This window comes from Ambystoma mexicanum, chromosome 14 (genome assembly GCF_040938575.1).
Source record: "Ambystoma mexicanum isolate Mex_15411 chromosome 14, UKY_AmexF1_1, whole genome shotgun sequence".
Taxonomy (NCBI): Eukaryota; Metazoa; Chordata; class Amphibia; order Caudata; family Ambystomatidae; genus Ambystoma; species Ambystoma mexicanum.
Window position 1 is genome coordinate 96,131,540 of NC_090940.1, and position 27,759 is coordinate 96,159,298.

General features: G+C 47.8%; 1 protein-coding gene across 5 annotated transcripts in view; it reads left to right on the forward strand.

Moving 5' to 3' along the window:
• PCNX1 (pecanex 1) overlaps positions 1–27,759 on the forward strand; it is a 1,666,514-nt gene that overhangs the window by 289,741 nt on the left and 1,349,014 nt on the right. For all 5 annotated transcript variants that reach the window (XM_069638600.1, XM_069638595.1, XM_069638598.1 and 2 more), the window contains exon 5: positions 3,228–3,317. In XM_069638600.1, coding sequence (XP_069494701.1) covers positions 3,228–3,317 — 90 coding nt within the window. The remainder of the gene's footprint in view (positions 1–3,227; positions 3,318–27,759) is intronic.

Genomic DNA, 27,759 nt, shown 5'->3' on the forward strand with positions numbered 1-27,759 from the left:
ATCCTTTTGCTGCCTTTCAAGACTTTTCAGCCTCTTCGAGCTGTCTTTTATCTAGGGTTGCGTTTTGGAGTTTAAAAGACTTGCTTTGCGAAGAAATGGTCTCTTGAACCTTGAGCTATGCTAGTATAACATTAACAAACCATTTTCCTTCCTAAAATCACCATCTTATGTCTTTGCTAACTTAATTCAATTACTGTATTACTTTGTGGGTGCACGTTATTACCGATAATACGGTAGACATGTCAAATTCCTGTAACAATTGTAAGCATTCAGAAACTAAGAAGTGGCCTTTCTGAAACTATATCTAAAAGTATACCTATGTGTTTAGGTTTGAGATAAGTATTTAACAGTGAATCCTGTGTAAATATAATCTATATTTTTAAATATGTTTGAAAGTGTTTCTTTGATGTGCATTACTAACTAGGTTCATTGTACTCACCTACAGCTCACATCTTCCTCGTATGATAAGCCGGACTGCTCTGTCACTCTACCAAGGTTCCTGAGTAGTACAGACTGATAATAAGAGTTGGGGGCTTTCCAAACTACTGGGATAGTTTACTAAAGTTTTACATCCAAGTGGTACTTCAGGAAAACTCGCCTAACTACTACTGGCCACAAAGATCCTGGGAGTGAATAACTGCATAGACAATGGCCCACAGAGTGCCTTGGCCACTTACAATGTTAAACAGTTTCTTTTCCAATTGCTGCCCCTGCTAATGCGACTATTATAATTGTGTTTCTTTATTTGCCAGGTATTTGGATTTCATTACAATTAAATACTGTGCATGAAGTGTAATCATTAAGCTAATTTGTTAAAGTGTACTAGTAAGCTCAGCTGAAGAGCTGTGTAAGCAGACTGTCATTGTAACTAAGGAATGAGAAGCATGATATTTCTAAGGACTAATTTCCCCCCCCCTCCAAAAAGATGCAAGCAAATTGTAAAAAGCAGTCTTGCTTCAACATTGGGATGAAAGGATTGATTTTTTTTTTTGTGTGTGAATTGTTCACCTGGCTTGGACCTGTATCGCTTACAATCTATCTTTAGATATATATTAAAGGGAAATGTGTGGTTATGTGCGAGTTTGGTCAAAATCTTCAGCATACTTCCAACATGCTACAAACGTGAAATTTGGTGTGTGGGTAGGTTCCATGGTTTGTAAGAGTATAAAATATACCTTTTTTGGATTCTTTTTTTACGCGGTCTGCAATGTTTTCCCCTGCCATATGGTTCTTTGTGCCATAGTTCTGTTGTAGTTCTACGTTCATTGTTCGTAAAGTTCAGCAGTTCCTGAAAACATCAGCTGTTCATTGTTCCTAAACTTTCCACACTATCAGCATTTTAGCTGACATTAGCACCACTCAATTTTGAAGTCATGTGGGTGACAATACAGTGCTTTTGTAGTAATGCAGGTGACCAGAAATGATGCATGCATCTTCAATAGTGTCTGTCACATTGTGGCAAATCTCTCATGATAATTACAGAAACTTAATTTCCCACAGAGGTTTATGAATGTAAGGCATCTCAACAGTACTAAGCTTGCATGCTTGTCGTACATGTACGGGTGCGGCACTTCAAGATTACCTGCTTCAGCCTCACATGTATGGCACTTAGGTTGAGGTTGCTGCTGCCTCGGCCGTAGATCGGGACACCAATGTTGCTGTGCATCCTCAACGCTCCAACTGATTTACTGGATTCATGCTTTTTTTCATGGTCCGCTTGATGTGGCTTGCTCCAGAGTTGGAAACAGACAATTTGTTCGCACTATCTCCTTCAGCAAAGACGAGCAATATTGTCTACAAAGAGGCATTGGTTTAGTTCATTAAATAAACTTCAAACTAGGACTGAAGTAGTAATTACCATGTGAATTATGAACTAGCACAGACCCTGGAGAGTTTTAGAACAATAGGGGCCCATATTGTTTATAGTAAGGGCTATCATAGCGGTGCACGTAGTTATCCCCAGTAGCTGACCTGCCTTTGGAACGTTTTATTTTCTTCTGTAAAAAGCTTTTTAATTGGGACCAAGCCTGATTTCCAAAATACTATTTCCCCTTCTCTAATGCATGACGAGCTGAAAAGCAATGGTCTGGAGCGTTGCCTGAGCAGTTGCTAGATGTTGAAACACTCATACCCTTCCAGCCTTTAATCTTCAGTTTTTCATTAATTCAACAAGTGCAGTCCCCTGGCATTTCTTGTGTTCCTCCGCTCAAAACATTTTTCCTGTTTTTCATAATTACATAAATCTATCATTTGGGTGTGCTCTTTTACACCATCAGCAAGGGTCTCTCATGCATATGGCCACCTGGCTTATTCGTAGTCCATTACCATAATTGTCAAGGTGTCTTCTAGTGCATATTTTCTGGGTTGGTCCTGGGACTTGTCGGCAGTGGGAATTAAACTCTTCACTGTCTTATCTCCCTACACACTATATATTTTACTCTGCTTAAAGTAAATCACTTTTTTAATAGATGCTTAACCGATTTCCATTACTTTAAGCAGTAAAAGTTTAATTTCCATTCTGATGAATTTACTTTCACTTTGGTGCAAGCTTTGAAATGCGCATTCATGAATGCAACCCACATTTTTATTTTGTGCTCTTGTTTCAATTGTGACTAAAAAGCATCAATATTGGAATAATGCACTTTTGGCTCAAAATTTGAAACCTTCTCTGGCCAGTGTAGCATGGGGTGTTTTGTCCTTGGACCACATTAATGCATTTTCATTATAGTTTGCCGAAGATGAAAAATGGAATCACTTGCATGATATTGATTTTAATCCTAACTTTCTGCTGCTTTTAAACGAGTACATTGTAAAACACTTTTGGATCACTGTATGCATGTTATGGTACAGTACCTGGTTGCTAGTGGGCATTCGCACCTTCAAAATCCCTACAGAACATACAAAATTATTTAATGCCATAAGATGGGCGAGTTTGTGGAAGGGTGCTGGGAAGCTTGAGGAGGATGTGTCTGAAGCGCAGTTGAATGCTGTCTAAGCGCCAAGCTTACCGCTCCCTAGTTTAGTTCTCGTGTTTTCCTGCAGAATGGCTTTAATAGTTATTTTTGATGGTTACAGAATTGCCCCTTTTTAGGTGCTTAGTTAAGTTGTGAGCTGCCTGACCCATCTATTGGCCATTGGTCTGCCTTTACATATATTGCTGGTGTTGTACCTAGTAGGGTTTGTTTCCATTGAAGTGTTATTGTGCTTTTTTCAACTCTGGACTACAGGGGATACTGACACCGCAAAGACGTTGGATGACATCAGTTTGAGTTTCGGCCAGAGCTGCAGCCTCTACAAGGAAGGGAGTGAAGAACTAGGTAAGGGCTATGCCTCCTGGATATTTGAGGTTCAAAATGTGTTTTTATTTATTTTTTATTTCGTTTTTATTGGCATTTATTCAAAACAATACAAATAAAGCACCTATAACCAGAATAGGAAACGGTTATACAAGCTTAAGCCCCCCCTTACCCACCCTCCCCCTCAAACAATAACCGGCCTAGGAGCTAAGGGACCCCCACTATGTGTGGAACATGAAGAAATCCATAAGTTCCTTCCAAACCAGGAACATCTAACAATGTGCGTACTAGCTCCTCTATGGTCCCCCTCGCACCTACCAAATGATTAATTTTAAAGTTAAAGTTTGTCCGTGTGTTGCAGGACCCAACTATTGGAAGTCTCTGGGGCACTGTTTTTGGAAAATGTATCTTTGCTATGTCGGCCCCCTCTCACCTTCTAAACAACCCATGGATTACATGTCTTTATACCGAGATATTGTATACTGAATGCCCATGTATCGAAACCTAGATCTTGAAAACCTTAATGTTGAAAGCATTTTTTTTTGGGGGGGTCCCCCACCCAACCCTTCGTTTCCGACCTCTAAAAACCCATCCTGACAGTTTCCCCCAAAAATGGAACCCTTTACCCCACCCTAAATATATTCGAGATAAAGGTTTCAAGATATAAGTTTAGATATATGTTGGATTCGATATACAATATTCTATATAAACACTGTATACCCAACGCATGTCTGTGTTCCAGCTTACATCCATCTGAGGTTCTGGTCATTCTGTCCCCATATATAAAAGCGAAAAACGATTCCTGTGTGAATACCTCCAGGTTGTTGTTCACTATAGATGTCAGTCTCCCATAACCATCATTGCATGCACTTTCTGTTCCCAGACCTCCTTAGACAGGAGCTTTTCATTCTTCCATCCCTGGGAAGAATGAAAAGCCGACCCGTCCTAAGCATCGCCGCCCACCTTCTTGGAAGTCTTTGCTCGTCCCCATCTTTTGCTGGAATCCCCAGAAGCCATCTGCAAGGGGTCCAATTCTAGCTGAATCCCAGTAATGTCTTTCATCCAGCTCAGCAGTTCCTTCCAAAACACCTTAACCTTGGGGCAATGCCACCCCATGTGTAAAAGTGAGCCCACCTCCATGCATCTCCTAGGACAGAGTGGAGAGGTTCCTGGGAACCTTCTAGATAACTTCAAGGACTCCCTGTGCCATCCCATCAACATCTTGTAGTTCTGCACTATTGTGGAGGTAAACAGATTGTCATGGAACGTGACAGTGTAGATTGTTGCCCACTCCTCCTCGGATACCCCTCCGCCCCCCACGGTTATCCAGTATCTCTGAAATGTTTGTCTCCTTGCCAGCGACGAGTTCATAGACTCTATAGTGTGGATAGGATGCCCTTCCTAGTCTTAGCTGAGTTCATGTTTTTTCAAAAGCGCTAAAGTCCCTTGCCAGCGAGTTTTCCCATTTCGGGTCAGTAAGTATGCATTTCACCCAAATGTATTCAAAGACTGATATTGTGTCTTTCCCCAGTACCTCACTAATCTAATCCAGGTCTAGAAATATCCAATTTTTAAACAATTGGCCAACCCTCTCAATGCCCATATCTTATCTGAGTGTGTTGCAGACCCAAAATCCCCAAATTAAATGGGGGACCCCATACCCAGGACAGTGGTGAGGGCGATGATGAAAGTGCCTGTCATGCTAGAGAGACCAGAGGACTTCAAACGTAGGGTGAGAACGCAATCACACCGGAACTACATTCAGTGGGGACCAAAGAAAATCCCTAACCTTTAACGGGTGGGCAACCCGATCTTCTAAATATGTCAGTAGGTTTGTCATCCCTCATGTGGTCCCGTTGTATACATAATCGGGCTGCTTTCTAGTATAAAGTCTAATCAGGGAATCTGAATCCCCCTCCCCCATACTCCATCTCTACATCTTTCCTGTCACTCTGGCCCTCTTGCTGCTCCCACCTGCGAGGCTAAAAACCTCGGGGTCATCTTCGACTCCACTCTCTCCTTCTCTCCTCACATCTCGGATGTCTCTCCCCCTTCCCCTGCACTCTCCCCCTTACCCTGCACTCTCCCCCTTCCCCTGCACTCCCTGCACTTAAAGACGCCTGGGTGATCCCGCTACTAAAAAAACCTTCCCTTGACCCAAGCATACCCACGAACTTCCGACCTATTACTACAGTACCATTTCTGCTGAAGATACTGGACCGTGCAGCTTACCTGCAGATCCAAAACTACCTTGAATCAAACAATCTGTTAGGTCTACGACAATCCGGATTTCGGCCCAGACATGGGACCGAAATGGCTCTATTAGACCTAAAAACCCAGATCGAAGTCTTGAAGGACAAGGACAAATTAGCAATGCTATTACTCCTCGACCTTTCCGTCGCATTTGATTTGGTTAACCACCAGATCCTTAGCAGGCACCTCCACTCTGCTGCCAACTTCTCTCCCTCTGCAGCGGCCTGGATCAAATCCTTCATGAGCAATAGATCTATGAGGGTCTTTGCACCTTCCGCTGCCGCAGATCCATCCCCTATTCATTGCGGTGTTCCTCAGGGTTCTTGCGTGTCACTGTCATGATGCCTACCTCCAAGGAGCCAGGTCCGACCCAGCAACCCCAGAGGCAGGCATCATTTCCCCCAGGGAAGTGCCAGCGGGCCCAAGCTGGGGCCCTTTGGACACAGTCGTGGCGCCTTAGGCGCCAGGCTCATGTTGGATCCCTGTCCTGGCGCCTTAGGCGCCAGGCTCATAAAGCTAGACATGTGTTCAAGTGTTTTAATGTGCACTTACCTGATGCAGACCATGCTGCTACATCCAGGCCCTCTTGAGGCCTGAATGGAACTACTTTACCTGTGGGACTACTTTTCCAAAGCTATTTAAACCACACCCGATCAGCAACTCACGCTTCGCGTTGTTCTGCTCCTCGCAGCTGGACGCTCACCGTGTCAGCTCCTGCTTCCGGACTTCAGCCACGCCTGTCAGCATCCTGGGTCACCTGCTAAGAGAGAATTGGAGAGAAAGAAGACCTTACCTGCTAAAGCAGCATCACGGAGACATCACACCGACAATCCTGAAAGGGAAGACATCATTTTAAAAGCATTTGCTTCGATCGCTGCAGCGCTGCATTTCACTCACCTTTCCTGGGCACCTCCATCTTTAGCAGCGATCATCCAGATCCGCAGCCACTTCCCAGACCCTAGAGGGAAAAAGACAAGAACACAAGGTGAGAGAAGGAAGGGAATAGGAAAAGCTCAGTTTCCTTCTAAGACTTAACTGTTGGGTAATTCCCATTTCATTTCGGGTCCTGCCGCTTCCTGGCATTCCGGACCCGGCCCCTATGGGGGAAAAAAGACAAAGACATTGAATGAGCGAATGCAAAGACATTACCCGAACGCTCATCCAGAACTTACCTGTCATTTACTGGAACTGCACGTTTCACTTCGGGTCGGCGCCATATCTCCGGCATTCCGAACCCTGGCCCCTAAGGGGAAAAAGACATAAGCGTTAGCGCTTGCTGCAATAAGACAATTAACATTATTATTAAGCTTGAACGTTTGAACTTGCTACAGAACTCTTACAGCGCCTTACCTGAATAGTCAAGCTTATTTGAACTCCCATCAAACCTCAATCCAGTGAAGTAACTGGGTTTCAACGCGCCCCTGCATCAGAAGCAGGATGGAGAGCTCATCCTTCCTGACCCTAAGGTGAGACTTCACGGGGAATCGAGGAAGGGTATCGTGGAGGGTTGGAAGGGAGTGGGAGGCTTGAGCATTATTCCGTCAGTAGGTAATACTCCCTTTTCACACACAGGGGAATATTCCTGCGAGTCCATCTTCAGAGTCCTGCGCTTCACCATTGAAGAAGCATCAGCACTCGAAGCCAGTCCTGCGCCTCCGTGGGAATCAGGTGAGCGTGACAGAACGCGAAGCCTACTCACAATTTCCCACCCGGGCGCTATGGAGACTTCCGAGACAGATCAGCTGGCCCAGCTTTTGGGGGATTTACGGGCAGAAGTGCACTCAGCCCGCCAGGAGACTAACGCTCTCAAAAGAGAACTGATCCTATCCAAGGAAAGAACAGATGACCTGGCCAAAAGGTTATTGCAGGCCCAGGCAGGGCACACTCCTTTACCAAATTCCAGAGGTACTTCCACATCAATGGGTTTGAATAAGCCGGTACAAATCAATCTACCTGAACAGATGCCTTTGGCCCCGCCAGAACGTTTAGCGGGGGATCCCAAGAAATATGCCGTCTTTATGAACCAATGTCTTTTACACTTTCTATGCAGACCCGGGGCCTTCCCTAACGATCAGACCAAGGTAGCCTTTATACTATCTTACCTCGGTGGCAGTGCTGCCGATTGGTCTATTACATTGGTAAATCAGGATGATCCCATTCTCCAGAATTTTCAGGGTTTCCAGGCCAGCATGGAAAGATTGTTTGCTCGACACTCTCAAGGACAGGCCCTTGATAACGAACTGCTATCCTTACGACAAGGTAATCGGGATCTGTCCTACGTTGCCACCTTTAATAGACTGGTTGTGGAAACTGGATGGCCAGAAAACAAAAGTATCACATTGTTTCATCGAGGCATGAGCGGAGAGCTTAAGGATGTTCTAGCTCAGATAGTAGATCCACCCCAGGTCTGCGCAGACTACATAGACTTGGTGGTTCAACTTGATCACAGACTTCAAAACAGAAAAGCAGATTGGTTCAAGTACGAAACCCGAGTACCGATCAAAACCCACGCTAACTCCAAGAGTACGGACGTATCCGAACCTATGCAAATCGGCGGTGTTAAAGGACCATTAACGCAGAAGGAACGAGAGAGAAGGCGGCAAAAGCAACTTTGCCTGTATTGCGGGACTTCCGGTCACTTTCTTCGAAATTGTCCGGTTAAACCACCTAAGTGTAACGCTTACCTGACTCTGCGGGGACACCACTCTTTATAAATGTAACTTTCTTCTCTGAGTGCGTTGTTCTAACCCTTAGTTTTTATTTCCCGAAATCTCCAATAGACTAGGAATCTATGAGGAAACATAAGAACATAGATAAATGTAACTTTCCCAAGGTAACTTGCACTAACTAATCTCCCTATCTATCTTCCCCTTCAATCTCTCTACTCTTACCTTTGATTGGTATATTGTGGGCTATCCATCCTGCTTCTGCGCAGGGGCGCTTGTCCTGAAGATAGAAGGGGTGGCAATTGTAGAAGGGTGATTGGAGGGAAGGCAATAAGGCACAGGAAGGAACCAAATAGCCACTGTATAATAATCACCTATCACACTGGAGTGACTCCTAAACCCTTGGACTGGATTGAAACAGGACCCTGAGGTGATGTGCACGAATGACAATAAACCTGAGGAGAACTGTAACAGGGGTTCAATATGGAATGCCACAGAATTTCCTAATGACGTTGTCCAAATATAAACAATGACTAAATGAACGGAGAGAATTATTTAACTATTGAGAGTTCAATGAAGTGTCACAAGTTAAAGGTATTTCACAGAGAAGACATAGCAACAGGAAACCTGAGGCAAGAGTCTGCGTGTCACTAGTGACAGACTCCTCACACACGTTTTGAGTGCCGGAGCCCCGACACTCGACACCTGACTGGAACTGAACAAGGCGCTATGCGCACTATCCACCACAATAAATATACCAGAAACAATACTGGCGGAAAGCGCGAGCACAGCTAAGCGTTGCCGCTAACTTACTTCTATTAGAAGGATTCGCCCCAAAACGTGTAACGAACACCAAGGGCAAGTAGAGCAAGGTAAGGAATGCTATTAATAACGGAAGCACGGAACCAGGAACTATGAACCATGAAGAAAGAACGGGGTTCTGAGGAGAATCTTGACAGGATCCGCGGTAAGCGTCCTTTGAAAACAAAACAGACGCGAAGCGCGGAACGCTAAGGGGGAGGGGCTTAAATACTGAAGGCGTGACAACAACTAGACTGCAAAGCCCCCATACCAGGAATTTCACCGGGGGCCATGTTTGAAGGATAAGGAAGTGTCAAAACTACATAGCCAAGGTCCTACCTTCCCTGAGCCCAGGATCTATATGCAGTTAGCCAAGACATTTTAGTAGATTTTGTGAGGGGAAACCCGGTGGTCATGACAGTACTCCCCCCCCAAAGCCCCTCCAAGACTGGAACTCCCCCTCCCAGGTTAGCACGGGTTATTTACGTGAAAAGCCTTTAGCAACCTAAGGGCGTGAAGGTTTTCAACAGGTTCCCATGTTCTGTCCTGAGGACCATAGCCTTTCCAATCCACTAAGTAGTACAGTTTATTACGCACAATCTTTGAGTCCAGGATGGCCTTGACTTCATACTCCAACTGATCATTCTCCACTTCCACGGGAGCTGGCGCCTCTTGGATTCGGGTGTTTGGGTAGACTGGTTTCAAAAGGGACACGTGAAACACAGAGTGGATCTTCATGGTTTTTGGAAGGATGAGCTTCATGGCTACAGGATTGATTATCTTCTCAATGGCAAAAGGTCCCAGGAATCGCGGAAGGAATTTTCGTGATCCTTTTTAGGCCAAATTCCGAGTGGATAACCACACCAAATCCCCCACTTTATACTCTGGAGCATCGCATCTTTTGCTGTCCGCAAATTTCTTCTGGGACTCTTTAGCCAAAGATAAGTGTTCCTTTGCTTGAGCAATGGATGTTGTGATTTTTTCATGCAGACATTTAACCACTGGCATTTCCAAAGGTTCTGGTGGGTCGTAGGCTGATGTACGAGGATGCCGGCCGTGTAGGGTATAAAAAGGACTCAATCCAGTGGAGGCATGCACTGAGTTATTATATGCATATTCCGCAACCCATAAAACATTTAACCAGGTGTCTTCGAGTTGATGTAGCATGCATCTGATATACTGTTCCAGAGTTTGGTTGGTTCGCTCAGTTTGGCCATCAGTTTGGGGATGATGGCTCGTGGACAGGCGTACATCAATCTTTGCCAATTCACAACACTTCTTCCAAAATTTAGAAACAAATTGACTTCCCCGATCTGAAACCACTATTGTGGGGAAACCATGCAATTTCACAATATTCTCCAGAAAGGTTCTTGCCAGAACAGCCGCTGTGGGAAGACCTTTCAATGCGATAAAATGCGCCATCTTTGAGAATAAGTCCACTACCACTAAAATGGTATCACAACCTCCACAATTTGGTAAATCTGTGATGAAGTCCATCGAAATTGTGTGCCAGGGAACAGGGGGCACACTCAGAGGTTGGAGAAGACCAGCTGGTTTCCTTTTTTGAGTCTTATTTTGAGCACAGTTGCCACATGTTCTCAAATACTGAATGACATCTTTTCTCCAAGTTGGCCACCAATACGATCTCTTCACTTTTTCCAAGGTTTTCGTGATTCCGGGATGACCATCCAACAGGGTTCCATGATAATTAGCCATTACTTGTTCTTGCAGTTTTGGTGTGGGTAAGTACAGACGTTCCTGATAGAAAGGTAAGTCATCCAAAATCGTGAAACGTTCCCCCTTCGATTCCCACCTCGCCAACTAATCTCTAGTCTTGCTGGTTTTAATCTCATTTCGTAGTTCTTCAAATGTCGAGTCAGCAGTGCCCATTACTCCAAGTACCTTCTCCCCAGAAACGATTTCCACTGGGTTCACAGGTACATAAGCTCCATCACCTTTTCCGATACGGGATAAGGCATCCGCCTTACCATTTCGCACTCCTGGTCTGAAGATAATGATGAAATCATATTCGGCAAAAAAGAGGGCCCATCGCAACTGCCTCGAGGATTGTGCCTTTGCAGAGCGCAAATATTGCAAGTTGCGATGGTCAGTAAAAATGGTCACAGTGTGTCTTGCTCCGAGCAGATGGTGCCTCCATTCTTTGAGTGCACACTTTATAGCCAAAAGCTCTTTATCTGTGATGGTATAATTCAGTTCAGCAGCAGAGAATTTCTTAGACCAAAAGGCCACTGGGTGCAGTTCTTGGTTGTTAGGATTGCGCTGAGACAAAACTGCTCCCATGGCAACATTTGAAGCATCCGTTTCAACCACAAATGGAAGGTCAGGTCTTGGATGTTGGAGAACAGGTGCGGTGGTGAATCTCTCTTTCAATTTTTTAAAGGCTTCATCAGCTTCCTTAGTCCAATCAAATTTTCTATTTTTCCTGAGTAACAAGGTAATGGGATGAACCAGGCGAGAAAAATCAGAAACAAATCGCCTATAAAAATTGGCAAATCCAAGAAAGCTCTGAATTCCTTTGAATGAAGTAGGGGCGGGCCACGACGTAATGGCATCAACCTTTCGGTTGTCCATCTGAATGCCTCGTGCAGACAGGATAAAACCCAAAAACTCCACTTCCGGGACATGGAACAGACATTTCTCTAATTTAACGTACAAAGAGTTATCCTTCAGAATTTGCAGCACTGATGTTACATCCTTCACATGATCCGAATGGTTTGCGGAGAAGATGAGAATGTCATCCACATAAACCACCACACAGATGTCTAAATATTCTCTAACAATGTCATTCATAAATGACTGAAAGGCTGCTGGAGCATTACAAAGCCCAAAAGGCATAACCTGATATTCAAAGAGCCCAAACCGCGTTTGAAAGGCAGTTTTCCACTCCTCCCCCTCCTTAATACGGATAAGATGATAGGCGCCTCTCAAATCAAGCTTGGTGAATACTCGTGCCTGTTTCACCTGTTCCAGTAAAGTTGAAATAAGGGGGAGAGGATATCGATTCTTCACAGTAATTTGGTTTAGGGCTCTGTAATCTATACATGTTCTTAAATCACCTTCTTTCTTGGGCACAAAAAAAGAGGGGATGCCGCTGGTGACTTGGATGGCCTGATAAAACCATTAGCTAAATACTGGTCCAAATAAGACTTCAAGTGCGCATTCTCTTTTTCTGTGAGAGCATAAATTCTACTGCACGGAAGCTGAGCTCCTGGAATGAGGTCAATATGGCAGTCATAAGGTCTATGTGGAGGTAATACTTCAGCCTGTTTTTCTTCTTGAAATATTTCCTGGAATCTTTGATATTCTCCTGGCAATGAACCCATTAGACCCAAGGTAGATTGAGTAGATGCATCAGGCTGTCTTGTAATTTTGGAACCTTCAGTTGAGAAACACACGCTCAGACACTTGGTGGGGAAGGTCGGGGTCCGGGCGCACCAATCGATGATCGGGTTATGCTTCTCCAGCCAAGGTATCCCCAAGAGGATTCGGAATTGTGGAGCTCGAATTAGGTCAAAAGAGATCCTCTCCTTGTGTCCTTCCTGGCACAGCAATAGTGAGTGGGTTGGTGCACTGTGTAACAGGTCCTGACACCAATGGTGTGCCATCGACCCCGGAAACATTCTCGGCTTCCAACTTGTTCCTCAAAGAGAATCCCAATTTGCTTGCCAGATGCTGATCCATATAATTGCCAACTGCCCCACAGTCAATGTATGCCATTAAGCCATGTCTTTCGGTGGGAGTTTCAGGATTAAAAAGGACAATAGGAAACACAAAGTGTGAGGTCGCTGCAACCTTTTCCATGCTCGACAAGCGGACCTCTAGACTTGTCGGGCACTGGAGTTTTCCGCCATCTGTTCTTTTTTGTCCTGATTAACTCCTCCTAGGGGTTTCCGAGCAGGTTTCACTGGGCACTCTTTCAAAAAATGACCAGCCTTGCCACAATAAAGACACAACTGCAGTTGTCGTCTCTTTTCTCGCTCAGCTTGAGATATTGGGCCTCGGATTCCACCCAACTGCATTGGTTCTGAATAAGCATCCACTCCGGGCTTAACCACTGGTTCTCTGGGACGGATCAGAAGGGGCCGATTGTCTTGACGAGCACGATCTGTTCTCCTGTCCTGAAGACGATGATCCAATTGGATTGTTAAATCTATGAAATCTGTAATACCTTCTGGTGGGTTTACTACTTGAGCCAAAACATCTTTCAGTTCACTGCGTAGACCACGATAGAACAGTGTTGTTCTCTTTTCTGTAGGCCAATTGGTTTCTGCCACCAGTCTATTAAAAGTAGCAACGTATGCAAGGAGCTCCTGGTTACCTTGCTTTAAGGACAGCAACTCATTGTCCAGAGCTTGTCCCTGCGTGTGACGAGCAAATAGTTTCTCTAATTCTCGTTGAAATTCTGTGAAGTTATGTAATACTGGATCATCCCTATTTACCAAGGGAATGGACCAATCCGCAGCAACACCTCCCAGATAGGACAACACAAAGGCTACCTTAGATTGGTCATTTGGAAAAACTCCTGGCCTACACAGAAAGTGTAATCTGCACTGATTTAGAAACACTGCGAACCTTTTTGGGTCCCCTGTAAAGCGCTCCGGAGGAGCCAAAGGTATATTCCCTGGAATGACCACTTGAACAGGAACTGGGGGCGACGCAGAGGAAGAAGCCTGACCACTTCCATGGGGTAAATGCACCTGCCCTGCTTGCTTCTGCAGCAGTTGACGAGCCAGTTCTTCAGTTCTTTCTCTATTCCTAGTTCTCTTCTAAGAGCACTAGTTTCTGACCTGGCTGCAGGGACTTCGGTTCTTAATTCACCCAATAATTGGGTGAGCTGATCTATCTCAGAAGATCCCATGATGTCCAGGCAGAGTACTTTTCAGTATGGCGGCTTCGCGTTCTGTAACGCTTACCTGACTCTGCGGGGACACCACTCTTTATAAATGTAACTTTCTTCTCTGAGTGCGTTGTTCTAACCCTTAGTTTTTATTTCCCGAAATCTCCAATAGACTAGGAATCTATGAGGAAACACAAGAACATAGATAAATGTAACTTTCCCAAGGTAACTTGCACTAACTAATCTCCCTATCTATCTTCCCCTTCAATCTCTCTACTCTTACCTTTGATTGGTATATTGTGGGCTATCCTTCCTGCTTCTGCGCAGGGGCGCTTGTCCTGAAGATAGAAGGGGTGGCAATTGTAGAAGGGTGATTGGAGGGAAGGCAATAAGGCACAGGAAGGAACCAAATAGCCACTGTATAATAACCACCTATCACACTGGAGTGACTCCTAAACCCTTGGACTGGATTGAAACAGGACCCTGAGGTGATGGGCACGAATGACAATAAACCTGAGGAGAACTGTAACAGGGGTTCAATATGGAATGCCACATAATTTCCTAATGACGTTGTCCAAATATAAACAATGACTAAATGAACGGAGAGAATTATTTAACTATTGAGAGTTCAATGAAGTGTCACAAGTTAAAGGTATTTCACAGAGAAGACATAGCAACAGGAAACTTAAGGCAAGAGTCTGCGTGTCACTAGTGACAGACTCCTCACACACGTTTTGAGTGCCGGAGCCCCGACACTCGACACCTGACTGGAACTGAACAAGGCGCTATGCGCACTATCCACCACAATAAATATACCAGAAACAATACTGGCGGAAAGCGCGAGCACAGCTAAGCGTTGCCGCTAACTTACTTCAATTAGAAAGATTTGCCCCAAAACGTGTAACGAACACCAAGGGCAAGTAGAGCAAGGGGCAAGGTAAGGAATGCTATTAATAACAGAAGCACGGAACCAGGAACTATGAACCATGAAGAAAGAACGGGGTTCTGAGGAGAATCTTGACAGGATCCGCGGTAAGCGTCCTTTGAAAACAAAACAGACGCGAAGCGCGGAACGCTAAGGGGGAGGGGCTTAAATACTGAAGGCGTGACAACAACTAGACTGCACAGCCCCCATACCAGGAATTTCACCCGGGGCCATGTTTGAAGGATAAGGAAGTGTCAAAACTACATAGCCAAGGTCCTACCTTCCCTGAGCCCAGGATCTATATGCAGTTAGCCAAGACATTTTAGTAGATTTTGAGAGGGGAAACCCGGTGGTCATGACACTAAGAAGGTGGTTGGAGCCACTGATAACGATTTATTGACACCTGATTCGGGAAACGACCTAGCCCGACAAGCGTAGGGGTCCGCTTGCCGAGCTTGAAAACAAACTCTTTGACCTCACATTTTGTCATGCCAATGGTGCTCGTGGACCCAAAACAGCCTCAGCTGTTGCATGCTATAAAAGCATACATCGACAGTGGAGCTATTGGAAATTACATAACCGTGAATTGGCTTCCAGGATTAAGCTCCCTCTCCGCCCGAAAGTAACCCAAGATGTCATTACTACAGTAGATGGAACCGAAATAGCCTCAGGGCCTGTAACGCATTCCACTGTTGAAATGACACTGGTGGGTCAGGATGGACATTGGGAAGCAATCGTGTTTGATGTGATCAAGGCCCCACAATTTCAAGTAATTCTTGGAATTCCTTGGTTAGAAACACATAATCCCAGAATTGACTGGCGAGCAAAGAAGATAAGTTTTCCTGATTGTGAACCAACTTGTTACCCAAGAAATCCAGTTATGGGTCTAGCCTCAGCAACTTCCACCCCTGTACAGCTACCGTCAGAATACCAAGAATTCCAAGACGTTTTTCAGAAGGAACAGGCTAACACGTTACCTCCCCATCGGTTTTATGATTGCCAAATCGATCTGGTACCCAATGCTCAACTACCTTGTAGTAGGATTTATGCTCTTACGGAACCTGAGAACCTACATTTGCGTCAGTATTTAGATCAGTACCTAGCCAATGGTTTTATTCGCCCGTCCAAGTCTCCTGTCTCCTCAGCTCTGTTCTTCGTGCCGAAAAAAGAGGGCAACCTTAGAACATGTATAGACTATCGCGCCCTAAATCAAATAATTAAGAATCGTTACCCTCTGCCCCTGATCCCTGAGCTTATCGACCAGGTGAAAGACGCTTGTGTGTACACCAAGTTAGATCTCCGAGGAGCTTATCACCTGGTGCGTATAAAAGAAGGCGACGAATGGAAGACTGCATTCCGCACCAAATTTGGGCTCTTCGAATATCAGGTGATGCCCTTCGGTTTGTGCAATGCACCTGCTGCCTTTCAGTACTTTATGAATGATGTTCTTCGGGAACTTATCGATGTCTGTGTCATTGTTTATATTGACGACATCCTGGTGTACTCTTCTTCAGAATCCGATCACAGAAAACATGTTAGGGCAGTTCTTGAGAAATTGCGCCAGCACAGACTATTTGCAAAGCTCGAAAAATGCATTTTTCATACCACGGAAGTGGAGTTTCTCGGATTCATCCTGACACCTCAAGGAGTCCGAATGGACTCGCGAAAGGTGGACGCCATCCTCAAATGGCCATCTCCTAGCTCGGTGAAGGGAGTTCAGAGCATGCTCGGCTTCGCCAATTTCTATCGAAGATTCATCCCGGAATTTTCCCAAACAGTCCAACCCATCACAGCTCTCCTAAAGAAAAACAAACGCATTGAATGGACTCTTGAGGCCGAACAAGCCTTTCAGGACCTGAAAACCAAATTCACCTCTGCACCTATATTGAAGCACCCGCACCCAGATCTCCCTTACATTGTGGAAACCGACGCATCCAGTTCGGCCATGGGAGCTGTCCTGTCGCAAAGAGACCCTGAAACTAACCAACTACACCCTGTGGCCTTTTGGTCCAGGAAATGTTCTCCTCCTGAAATCAACTACGCAATTACCGACAAAGAGTTACTGGCTATTAAATCTGCTTTCAAGGCTTGGCGTCACTACCTTCTCGGGGCAAGACACACCATCACCGTAATTACGGACCACAGAAATTTACAGTATTTAAAGACGGCCAAAGCTCAATCTTCACGACAACTCCGATGGGCTCTATTCTTTGCGGAATTTGATTTTGTAATTACCTATCGCCCTGGCTGCAAGAATGGTAAAGCGGACGCCTTATCCCGGATTGACATGGATGAACCCAATTCGAGTTTAGAACCTGTGCCAATCATACCTGAACAAAGAATCTTAGGCCTAACTTCATTGCAAACTATTGAGGACATCCAAACGCAAGTAAAACAACTTCTAGACTCTTCAGCCTTACTGGAATTGAGTCAAAAGGGTCCTCATTACACCGTTAAGGATGACTTGCCCTACTTCCAGGAGCGGTTGTTTCTGCCTAGTAAAGAATTGCAAGAACATGTTATTGCCCATCATCATGAATCATTAATGGAAGGACACCCTAGTATCGCTAAAACGGAGGAAAAAATCAAACGCCACTTCTGGTGGCCTTCTTGGAGAAAAGACATAGTCTTTTGTATTGTCTTGCGGAATTTGCGCCCAAAACAAGGGTCAAAAGAAAAGGCCAGCCGGCCTACTTCAACCCTTGGACATTCCACCGGCACCATGGCACACCTTGTCAATGGACTTTATAACTGACCTGCCTCCTTGTGCTGGTTACAACACTATCCTTGTAATTGTGGATCTATTCTCCAAAATGGCCCACTTTATCCCTTTAAAAGGTTTGGCTTCAGCTTCCACCTTGGCCAAGGAATTTCTGGAGAATATAGTTTGCATACATGGTTTCCCTTCCATATTAGTCTTGGATCGTGTAAGTCAATTTATCTCCCATTTTTGGAAGAAGTGTTGCCAACTAGCACAAATAGATGTGCGGCTATCCACCAGCCACCACCCCCAGACCGACGGACAAACCGAGAGAACCAATCAGACTCTCGAGCAATATCTTCGGTGTATGTTACACCAATCCGAGTTAAATTGGAAAGACATCCTTTGGATCGCAGAATATGCATACAACAATTCAGTGCATTCTGGAACCGGACAAACTCCTTTTTATACTTTGTATGGTCACCATCCTCGGACCTCTGATCTAGATCCACCTCTGACCCTGGAAATGCAATTCGAGCGGCCCTGAACATCCCTCGTAACCACCACATCTCAGAAGCCAGAACTAGCCTAAAGTGGTTACCCGTGAAGCAGAGAATTTCCCTAAAAACGCTTGCCCTCACGCACAAATGCCTAGCCAACAAGGCTCCGATCTAAATCTGCAGTCGGCTTTCGCGCCACTCCACTGCCCGTCCACTAAGAACTGCTCAGACTCACTGCCTTACTATCCCTAGGTTTAAGCTCCAAAAAGCGGGAGGCACTAGCTTCCCTCTCCTAGCCTCCAAACTTTGGAACACCCTCCCCGCTGCCATCAGAGCTGAAGACTCCTTCAACACCTTCAAGAATAAAATAAAATCTTGGCTCTTTGACCAGCAATAGTTGTGTTAGACATCTGTCCTACTTACTCAGCCTGCCTATTCCCCAGCACGATTTCCGGTCTGCTACCTTCCCAACTACCTCAGGGATAATTCCTCTGCGGAGCCTAGGGACACTGTACCATGTGTAATATATGTAATTATTAAGATTGTTATTATGTTGTATTGGTATACTTTTATTGTAATCTATCTGCCTGTATGTTCTTTTTTTGCAACCCTGTACAAATTGCGCCCTGATGCCCCCGGGCCTGATGGTCTGTGCGTTATAAATAAACAAATACAAATACTCTCCCCCTTCCCCTGCGCTTGGTTCCCCCTTCCCCTGCGCTTGGTTCCCCCCTTCCCCTGCGCTTGGTTCCCTCCTTCCCCTGCGCTTGGTTCCCCCCCTTCCCCTGCGCTTGGTTCCCCCCCTTCCCCTGCGCTTGGTTCCCCCCCTTCCCCTGCGCTTGGTTCCCCCCTTCCCCTGCGCTTGGTTCCCCCCCTTCCCCTGCGCTTGGTTCCCCCCCTTCCCCTGCGCTTGGTTCCCCCCTTCCCCTGCGCTTGGTTCCCCCCCCTTCCCCTGCGCTTGGTTCCCCCCCCTTCCCCTGCCCTTGGTTCCCCCCCTTCCCCTGCCCTTGGTTCCCCCCCCCTTCCCCTGCGCTTGGTTCCCCCCCTTCCCCTGCGCTTGGTTCCCCCCCTTCCCCTGCGCTTGGTTCCCCCCCCCCTTCCCCTGCGCTTGGTTCCCCCCCTTCCCCTGCGCTTGGTTCCCCCCCCTTCCCCTGCGCTTGGTTCCCCCCCCTTCCCCTGCGCTTGGTTCCCCCCCCCTTCCCCTGCGCTTGGTTCCCCCCCCCTTCCCCTGCGCTTGGTTCCCCCCCCCTTCCCCTGCGCTTGGTTCCCCCCCTTCCCCTGCGCTTGGTTCCCCCCCCCTTCCCCTGCGCTTGGTCCCCCCCCCCTTCCCCTGCGCTTGGTCCCCCCCCCCTTCCCCTGCGCTTGGTCCCCCCCCCCTTCCCCTGCGCTTGGTTCCCCCCCCTTCCCCTGCGCTTGGTTCCCCCCCTTCCCCTGCGCTTGGTTCCCCCCCTTCCCCTGCGCTTGGTTCCCCCCCTTCCCCTGCGCTTGGTTCCCCCCCTCCCCTGCGCTTGGTTCCCCCCCCCTCTTCCCCTGCGCTTGGTTTCCCCCCCCCTCTTCCCCTGCGCTTGGTTCCCCCCAAATGACACCTGGTCTAGTAGGATCGTTCTCTTTGTCTTCCCTCTGTTCCCCCTCCCTTGCTGCGTCACGCCTTGAAACACTTGAGTATAGGCGCGTTATAAATGTCATATATCATCTCTTGGAAGCATAAGAGTGGACATTTTCACCCTCAGGTGTCTTATTGCTCCAAATACATTTGCGGATATCTCCCAGTAAGTCCAGGAAGAACCTCTCTGGAAGCTGGCCTGGGTTGGAGGCAAACAAAGTACATAAGGGAGTATATTCATTTTGACGGAGGTTAGGCATCCATACCAGGTCAAAACTGAAGGGATCCACCTGTTCAGGTCTTCTTTAAGCTGCACTAGTAGAGGGTGGTAATTCACTCGCACCATCTCTCTCAAATCTCTTGTAATCTGGATCCCCATATATGGAATTTTGATGTGTTCAATTCTCATTCCCATGTAACACCTCCTTGGGTCCAATAAAGCAATCTGTGTTTGAATAGGTATGATACATGGTTTCTGTACATTGATTTTGAGGCCCGACTGAAGGTCCTATCTCAGTCTGTTCATTTAGAGCTGGGAGCGATTGTGGTATATTGATGATATACCACAATATCATCCGCGAAGAGCGACAGTTTACATTCAATCCTCCCCTCTGATATATCTTCTATACTTTGACTCTCTCGTATTGCCACCGCTGCTGGTTACATGGTTGGGGCATATAACAGGGGGAGAGCGGACAACCTTGTCTCGTGCACCTTGTCAATTTAATCACCTCAGAAAACCCCTTATTTGAACACACGCTCTGGGGCCCCCATAAAGCGCTAGAACCCATTTCCAAAAGTTCGTCCCGAGCCCCATCCTCTCAAGAACCTTAATCATAAAGGGCCACTCAACCCTACTGAAGGCTTTCTCTGAATCAAGAGAAACAAAGCAGGCCTCCTGGTCTCCTGCTTGAATGCAGTGAATAATTTTCATGGTTTTCTGTATGTTGTCTAAGCCTTGCCTCCCCTGGATAAAGCCCACGTAGTCGCTATGAGCAAATGTTGGTAGTACCCTCAACAATCTACCCCTTAAGAAATTTTGCAAGAATTTTCACATTCTTTAGGAGGGAAATGGGTCTATAGGCAGAACATTTCGAGGGGTCTTTACCATCCTTATGAATCGCAATTATCTTTGCCATCAAGATTGTGTTGGGGAGGGCCTCACCCTCCAGGCAAGCATTGAAAAGTTATCTAAGTAGTGGGCGAGAAGAGATCTGAAGAGTTTGTCAAACTTCATTGTCAAGCCCACGCGCCTTACCCCCTTCATATCTTTGATAGCTGATACCACCTCCTCCACTGTAATGGGGGTGTCAAGGTTCTCTGCCGTAGTATACGTTGGACCCGGGAGGCGCAAACCCACCCCCACCAACAATGTATCTATTTGTTCCTCTTGACCCTCCCATTCCGACGCATACAGTTTGCCATAATAATTTGCAAATTCCTCTGCTATGCCTCTCTGGTCCCGTCTGACTGTTTCCTCTTCTGATTCAAAACATCCTATCATCTTCCTTCTTTCCCTCCCTCAATCTCCACGTGAGAATCTTATCTCCCTTCCCCTTTTTTGTGGTACTTCTGTCTCAGAAACATGAGCCTTTTCTCAGTATCTTGGACCACAATTGCATTCAATTGTGCTCTGTATCCACAGTTTGCTCGCGATTGCAGGGGACATATAATTACTCTGGTTACCTTCTGTCTGTAATTGTTCCATACTTCTGATGAAGTGTAGCCACCTGTGTTGCCCTCTATTTCTTCTTCCGAGAACCTATCCTGATCAGGACCCCCCCCCCCTTATTGTGCCTCTGAACCCATCCCACAGGGATTGGAGTATCACTTCTCCCGTGCCATTGAAAGTGAAATACTGTTTGCGTTCAATAGCTCTTGTGCAATTTCCTTATGCTTCAAGAGGAAGTCGTTACACCTCTAAGTGCCCACGGAAAGTTGGGGCGTAATCTATATCCAATACCACCTTCACCATGTCATGATCGGACCACAGGATTGGTGCAATATGGGACTCTTAAGACCTGAGCTTTAAGATTCAAGTCAACAAAAATTAGATCAATCCTTGAACAATAATTGTGGACTATCGAGAAATATGTAAATGGCCTATCTCCTTCTGTACAGTGAGAGCGAGCCCACCAAGCCGAGGGCGTTGTTAATATTTATAAAACGTAGCAAATTCCCCTCATTACTTCGTGCCTCAACTTCACCAGCCTCTTGCAATCTTTCTTAGGTTCCACACCATGTTGAAGTCCCCTCCTACAATTATACGGCCCTCGACAAATATGACCAACTTATCTCTCACCCCCTCCCAGAAGTCACACTGACCCGGATTCGGGGCATAGATTGAGCCCAAGGTAGTCTGGGGTTTGTTAATGTTCCCCTTGACAAAAACATAGCCTCCATTCACATCTGACAAGACTTCATCCGCCTGGAATTCCAGGTGGGCCGAGACCAGCAATACCACACCTTTTTTCTTTTTCGTGTCCGAGGCTCCATACTTTTCACCCACTAATCTAGATCTCAGATGGGGTTCCTTATCCCTCACCCAGTGAGGTTCCCGCAGACACAGCAAGTCCAATCCTGCCCTCTTAAATTCTGGAAGGACCAATGACCTTTTACTTGGCGGGAATTGAGAACCACGTACATAGAGGGAGCCGATTACAAAATTACCCACTGCCATAGTTTATCCTTAGCCATGATATCACATACCTCCTCCCGCTCGGGAGCCCTTCCCATTTTAATGCTTAAATGATTGGTACCGCTGAGAACCATGGTTTTAGCAAAAAAATCAAACTGTCATAATACGTACGTAAACTCACAACTTTAACGCCCCCCCTCCCCCAGGCTGTCTTTTTCTGTTCTATTCCGTCAAGCCCCCGCTATCAGAGCAATGAATCTGTAAAGCAACTTCCCCAAAGTGACCTCAAGGTTGCCTCCCATCACTGAACACAGACTAAAGCTTTCGGGGGCCTGGTCATCTGCCTTGCTTCACCCCTGGAGGAGTGTTGTGTTTCTTAAATTTGCGGCATCTTGGGATCCTGTGTCTATCTTGCCTTGGGCTCTGACCAGCAGACCTTTCACTTGCAAGCTCAGAGTTCCGTTGACTAGGTCCCGAATCCTCCATTAGCTCTGCTGAAACCTTTTGGATATAGTCTTCTGTCACTAGCTTGTAGGAGTAGCCGTCATGTTCAAAAGAAAGTGAGATGAGCAACACCCAGCGATAACGTACCCCCTTTTCATTTAGCTATTTCATGAGGGGGCCTCATTGTCTTCTCTCCAATGTGAAGGTTGACCAGTCTTGGTAAATAGTTATTTTGGCAGAGCCATAGTCCAGAGGGCCCACCTTCCTGGCCCTCTCCAGAATCTTCAATTTTTCAGAATAGTAATGAAATCTGGTTGGGATTGTTCTCGGGCCTCTAGTGGCTCCTCCAGCACGGTGGGCTCTATAAATTGTGGGTTTGTCGATAGTCATAGCCGAAGAGAAGCCTCAATAACTCCGTTATGGAGCGCTTGATGTCGCTCAGATTCTCCCTCCTTTTTGGGCAACCCAAAGAAATAGAGGTTGTTCCTTCGTTCCCTATTTTCGAAGTCATCCATCTTCAATTGAGTCTGGGTGCCTGCGCTCCAGTGCTGAAATTCACATGTCTTTGTGCTTCCATCGTCTCCAAGGACGTTTGGTTATTAATTCCTCGAGACCCTCTCGTCTAAAGAGTCCATCCTTTGATCCATTTTATTTAGTCTTGTCTGCAATACTGTGCAGATTCCCTTGATCGCCTCCATTAGCACGACAATGTTCTTTCTGGTTGCGGCTGGGTCTTCTGCCATGATTGCTTCCCAGGATGGGAGGACGTTGACACTGCTGTCTGTGATTGGAATTTTAGCAGGGCAGGAGGTACCCACTCTACCTGTGGCAGAGTCTCTTGTGCCAGTCTCACTTGGCGATAATCTAGATGTTCCCAGTCCTTAGTTCTTCTCTGAGCGCCCCTGCCCAGTGGAGTGGTTCAGATTCCCAAGCCTCCAGACGCTAGGTGAGCCCGGGGCAGTGGGAGCTCGAGGGATCACTCTCCTTTCCCAAATGGTGCTTTCACAGTGGAAGGCACGAGGACCCCCGTTGATCAGACTGTGGGGGCCTGGAACTCACAATTTTTAGCAGCAACGGAACTTGGCCGAGGCGTACTGGTGAGCACAAGTGCAAAGTTAGGGAACACTACATTGCCCTGAGAGCCAACCGCCCACGCAGGGAGCAACGTCACATTAGCAGCCCACCAAGTATGACGACTTACTGCATGATGGGGGTAGGGGGGATTCTCCTAAATGTCTATTCTCCACTGCCTGAAAGCAACAAAGCCTTGTGGATGTCCCTCGAAGTGAACACATTGTCCCTAGGTAGCCTGGGCATGTGGGTCAGCCCGCTTTTGTTTGCCTCCACTCTTGGTCCAGCCACAGCCGTCACACCGGGGATGCAGGTGGTCTACCCTTCTCAGCGTGTTGTGGCCAGCTGTCAGGACCGATTTTCTATACTCCTGTCTGTCCTGGTAGTTAGAATGCCAACCTATATTGTGACAGGGACAACTCGAGCTGAAGCCAAACCAGTTCAAGGTAGCAGTGACGAGAGGTCTAGGCTAAGTCCTAAGAGGTGGCAAGCTTGTAAAAGGCCCACAATGAGTACACATAATGGGAATTACAAATTACACTAAGACAGTATGTATAAAAATATTTATTTATGGCCAAATATCACAATGAAAAAGACTATTAACGGGTAGAAGTATCACACAACACTAATAATACATTACATATATACAGTCACTAGAGTAGGGCATTATATAGATCAAACCCCTGTAAACGAAAGTACAGCTTTGTTTATGCACCACAGGTACACAGAGAATTAACCGGATCTTCAAAAGTCCTTCCCTAATTTGTCTGGTGCCTTATGCCCAAAAGTTCTGACAGTTTGTGATGCAGGAAAAAATGAAGGTAGGGTTTCTGGGGTCCAGTGAACGGTTCCAAGGGTTGGAGGACAGTTTATTCTAACTAATAGAAGTGTCCCCAACTTTCGGAAGGATTGCGCGAAAGGCAAAGCATAGCAAAAGTTGTATAAAAGTTTTTTTTTAAAACTTTTGTAAAGGGAGTATAGGGGCAGGTAAGAACCACTGTAACTCACCCCCCCCCCCGTACTCGGATTATTCACAGGATTTAGCAGGTCGATGAAAGAAGGTCATAGGTTCCTTTTCCTGCTGTTTGCCTCAGTCCTTGATTCACAGGGGTTGCCGGTTCCAGCAGATCTCCAGTCGGTGTCTTTCGCTGGTGCAGGTACTCTCGAATGAAGAAAAACACGATGCTGGACTGCTTTCAGGATTGTACTTGACTCGGGTAATCTGTTTCAGACGGTGTTCATCGCAGCACAGTGACGCAAATGGACTCGCTTGTCGCAGTCAGACGTTCCCTCGGGTCCCCTTGATGCTAGGACTCTGAAATTACACGGAGGTAAGTCTTGTAGGATAAGCTGAGGATCCCCAAGTTCCAGGCCTCAACACAGAACTGTGATGTCAGCAGCACGGTAGCCTTATCTCAGAGCTGGTCAGCCACAGGATGGTGCTGGGACACTTCCGACGGCTCTTCACAGGGTACTGAGCAGATGTCTGGAATGGATGTTCACTCCACGGGTCGCAGCTCCCTCGCAGGACTGCTGAAGATCAATAGCAAGACTGGGCTCCTCCAGGACAGCAGCAGAAGTAGCTTGCCAGGCCTCCTTCAGATGGGTCTCTGGTCTCTTCACTGGTCTCACAGCTGGACAGGAGTCTTGGCTCCTTCAGGTTGCTCCAGTATCTCTGAAGAGTGGGTGCAGGAATCCTCTTCTTACCCTAAAAGTCTAGTAAGAGCTGAAACTTCCAATAGCAGAACTAGGCGCAGAGAGAGAGGTGCGTGCGCAGAGAGAGAGGTGCGTGCGCGCGCAGAGAGAGAGGTGCGTGCGCGCGCAGAGAGAGAGGTGCGTGCGCGCGCAGAGAGAGGTGCGTGCGCGCGCAGAGAGAGAGGTGCGTGCGCGCGCAGAGAGAGAGGTGCGTGCGCGCGCAGAGAGAGAGGTGCGTGCGCGCGCAGAGAGAGAGGTGCGTGCGCGCGCAGAGAGAGGTGCGTGCGCGCGCAGAGAGAGAGGTGCGTGCGCGCGCAGAGAGAGGTGCGTGCGCGCGCAGAGAGAGAGGTGCGTGCGCGCGCAGAGAGAGGTGCGCGCGCGCGCAGAGAGGTGCGCGCGCGCGCAGAGAGAGGTGCGCGCGCGCGCAGAGAGAGGTGCGCGCGCGCGCAGAGAGAGGTGCGCGCGCGCGCAGAGAGAGGTGCGCGCGCGCGCAGAGAGAGGTGCGCGCGCGCGCGCAGAGAGAGGTGCGCGCGCGCGCGCAGAGAGAGGTGCGCGCGCGCGCAGAGAGAGGTGCGCGCGCGCGCAGAGAGAGGTGCGCGCGCGCGCAGAGAGAGGTGCGCGCGCGCGCAGAGAGAGGTGCGCGCGCGCGCAGAGAGAGGTGCGCGCGCGCGCAGAGAGAGGTGCGCGCGCGCGCAGAGAGGTGCGCGCGCGCGCAGAGAGGTGCGCGCGCGCGCAGAGAGAGGTGCGCGCGCGCGCAGAGAGAGGTGCGCGCGCGCGCAGAGAGAGGTGCGCGCGCGCGCAGAGAGAGGTGCGCGCGCGCAGAGAGAGGTGTGCGCGCGCGCGCAGAGAGAGGTGTGCGCGCGCGCGCAGAGAGAGGTGCGCGCGCGCGCAGAGAGAGGTGCGCGCGCGCGCGCAGAGAGAGGTGCGCGCGCGCGCGCAGAGAGAGGTGCGCGCGCGCAGAGAGAGGTGCGCGCGCGCGCAGAGAGAGGTGTGCGCGCGCAGAGAGAGGTGTGCGCGCGCAGAGAGAGGTGTGCGCGCGCGCAGAGAGAGGTGTGCGCGCGCGCAGAGAGAGGTGCGCGCGCGCAGAGAGAGGTGCGCGCGCGCAGAGAGGGGTGCGCGCGCGCAGAGAGGGGTGCGCGCGCGCAGAGAGGGGTGCGCGCGCGCGCAGAGGTGTGCGCGCGCAGAGAGGTGTGCGCGCGCGCGCAGAGAGGTGTGCGCGCGCAGAGAGGTGTGCGCGCGCAGAGAGGGGGGCACACTCAGCCATACATAGCACTCCAGTAGCCTGCCAAAAGTCTCTGCTTTCCTGTGCACTGGAGGTCCATATAAGGATTTTCCTGGCCTCTCAGGCCAGGAAGAAGGCTAAAAACAAGATGGCGAAAGGACAAGCGAAAAACCTTGTGCCATGGCCATGTTTGGTCAGTAGCCACAGTAGCCAAACACGGTAAGGCTAAAACGAAGAGCACCACAAAATGGAAAGTCACTTGTGCCACCAGCTTCTCCAATTTAGCACACCTAGAGTAACCAGAAATCCTTTGCGTGTTATTCTAGGGCAAAACAAAGTGTACCCTATTGTACTGCATTGTAAAATGCATTGTACATAAGTTACCACAAGTGATAAGTTACTAATAGTAACAAAGTAACTAGACTAAGGGACACTGTTTCTCAGTACCAACAGCCTGAAGGACATACCAGTTTCCCTATAACAATAATAATAAAAGGAAGAAGTTTGGGGGTCCATAAAAATGGAAGGAAAGGTGCAGTAAAGAGAAATCTTTTCGAACACCAGCGAGCATTGCACTTGTTACCTTTGTCTCCTCCAGCTTATCAGTGGGGGGGGGGGGGTTCTAAAAACGTCCGTTATGGCCCAACGGAGTGCCGCTCCCCCATACGCCATCTACCACGCTGGGTCCCTGTATCTGGACAGTTTTGTCCTGCAGGCCTCCCTTCAGACCGATAGCCAAGTCAGCTGGTAAATGTCTCCTGCACCCACACTCCAAATGCGGTGAGTCACGGGGAGTCCTTGCTGTCGACCTTCCCCTTTTGGTTTTCAGATTGTGTGTGTGCTGGGTAGATGGCTGATCTCCCCCCCCCCCCCCCGTTGGTAGAGGCACCGTGTCTTCTCTGGAGCTCAGGCACTACCTAGGAGGGCCCCGCTCAGGACTTGCATGGGAAAGTTCCTGATGTGAAGTATAAGCCCGGCTGGACCTTCTCACACGGCTAGCTCAGCCGTTGTCTTGGATTCACCCCAAACTTGGAATGGGGCTGCATATAGTCTCTCTGGGCAAACGAAATTGACACCACTTGGGGG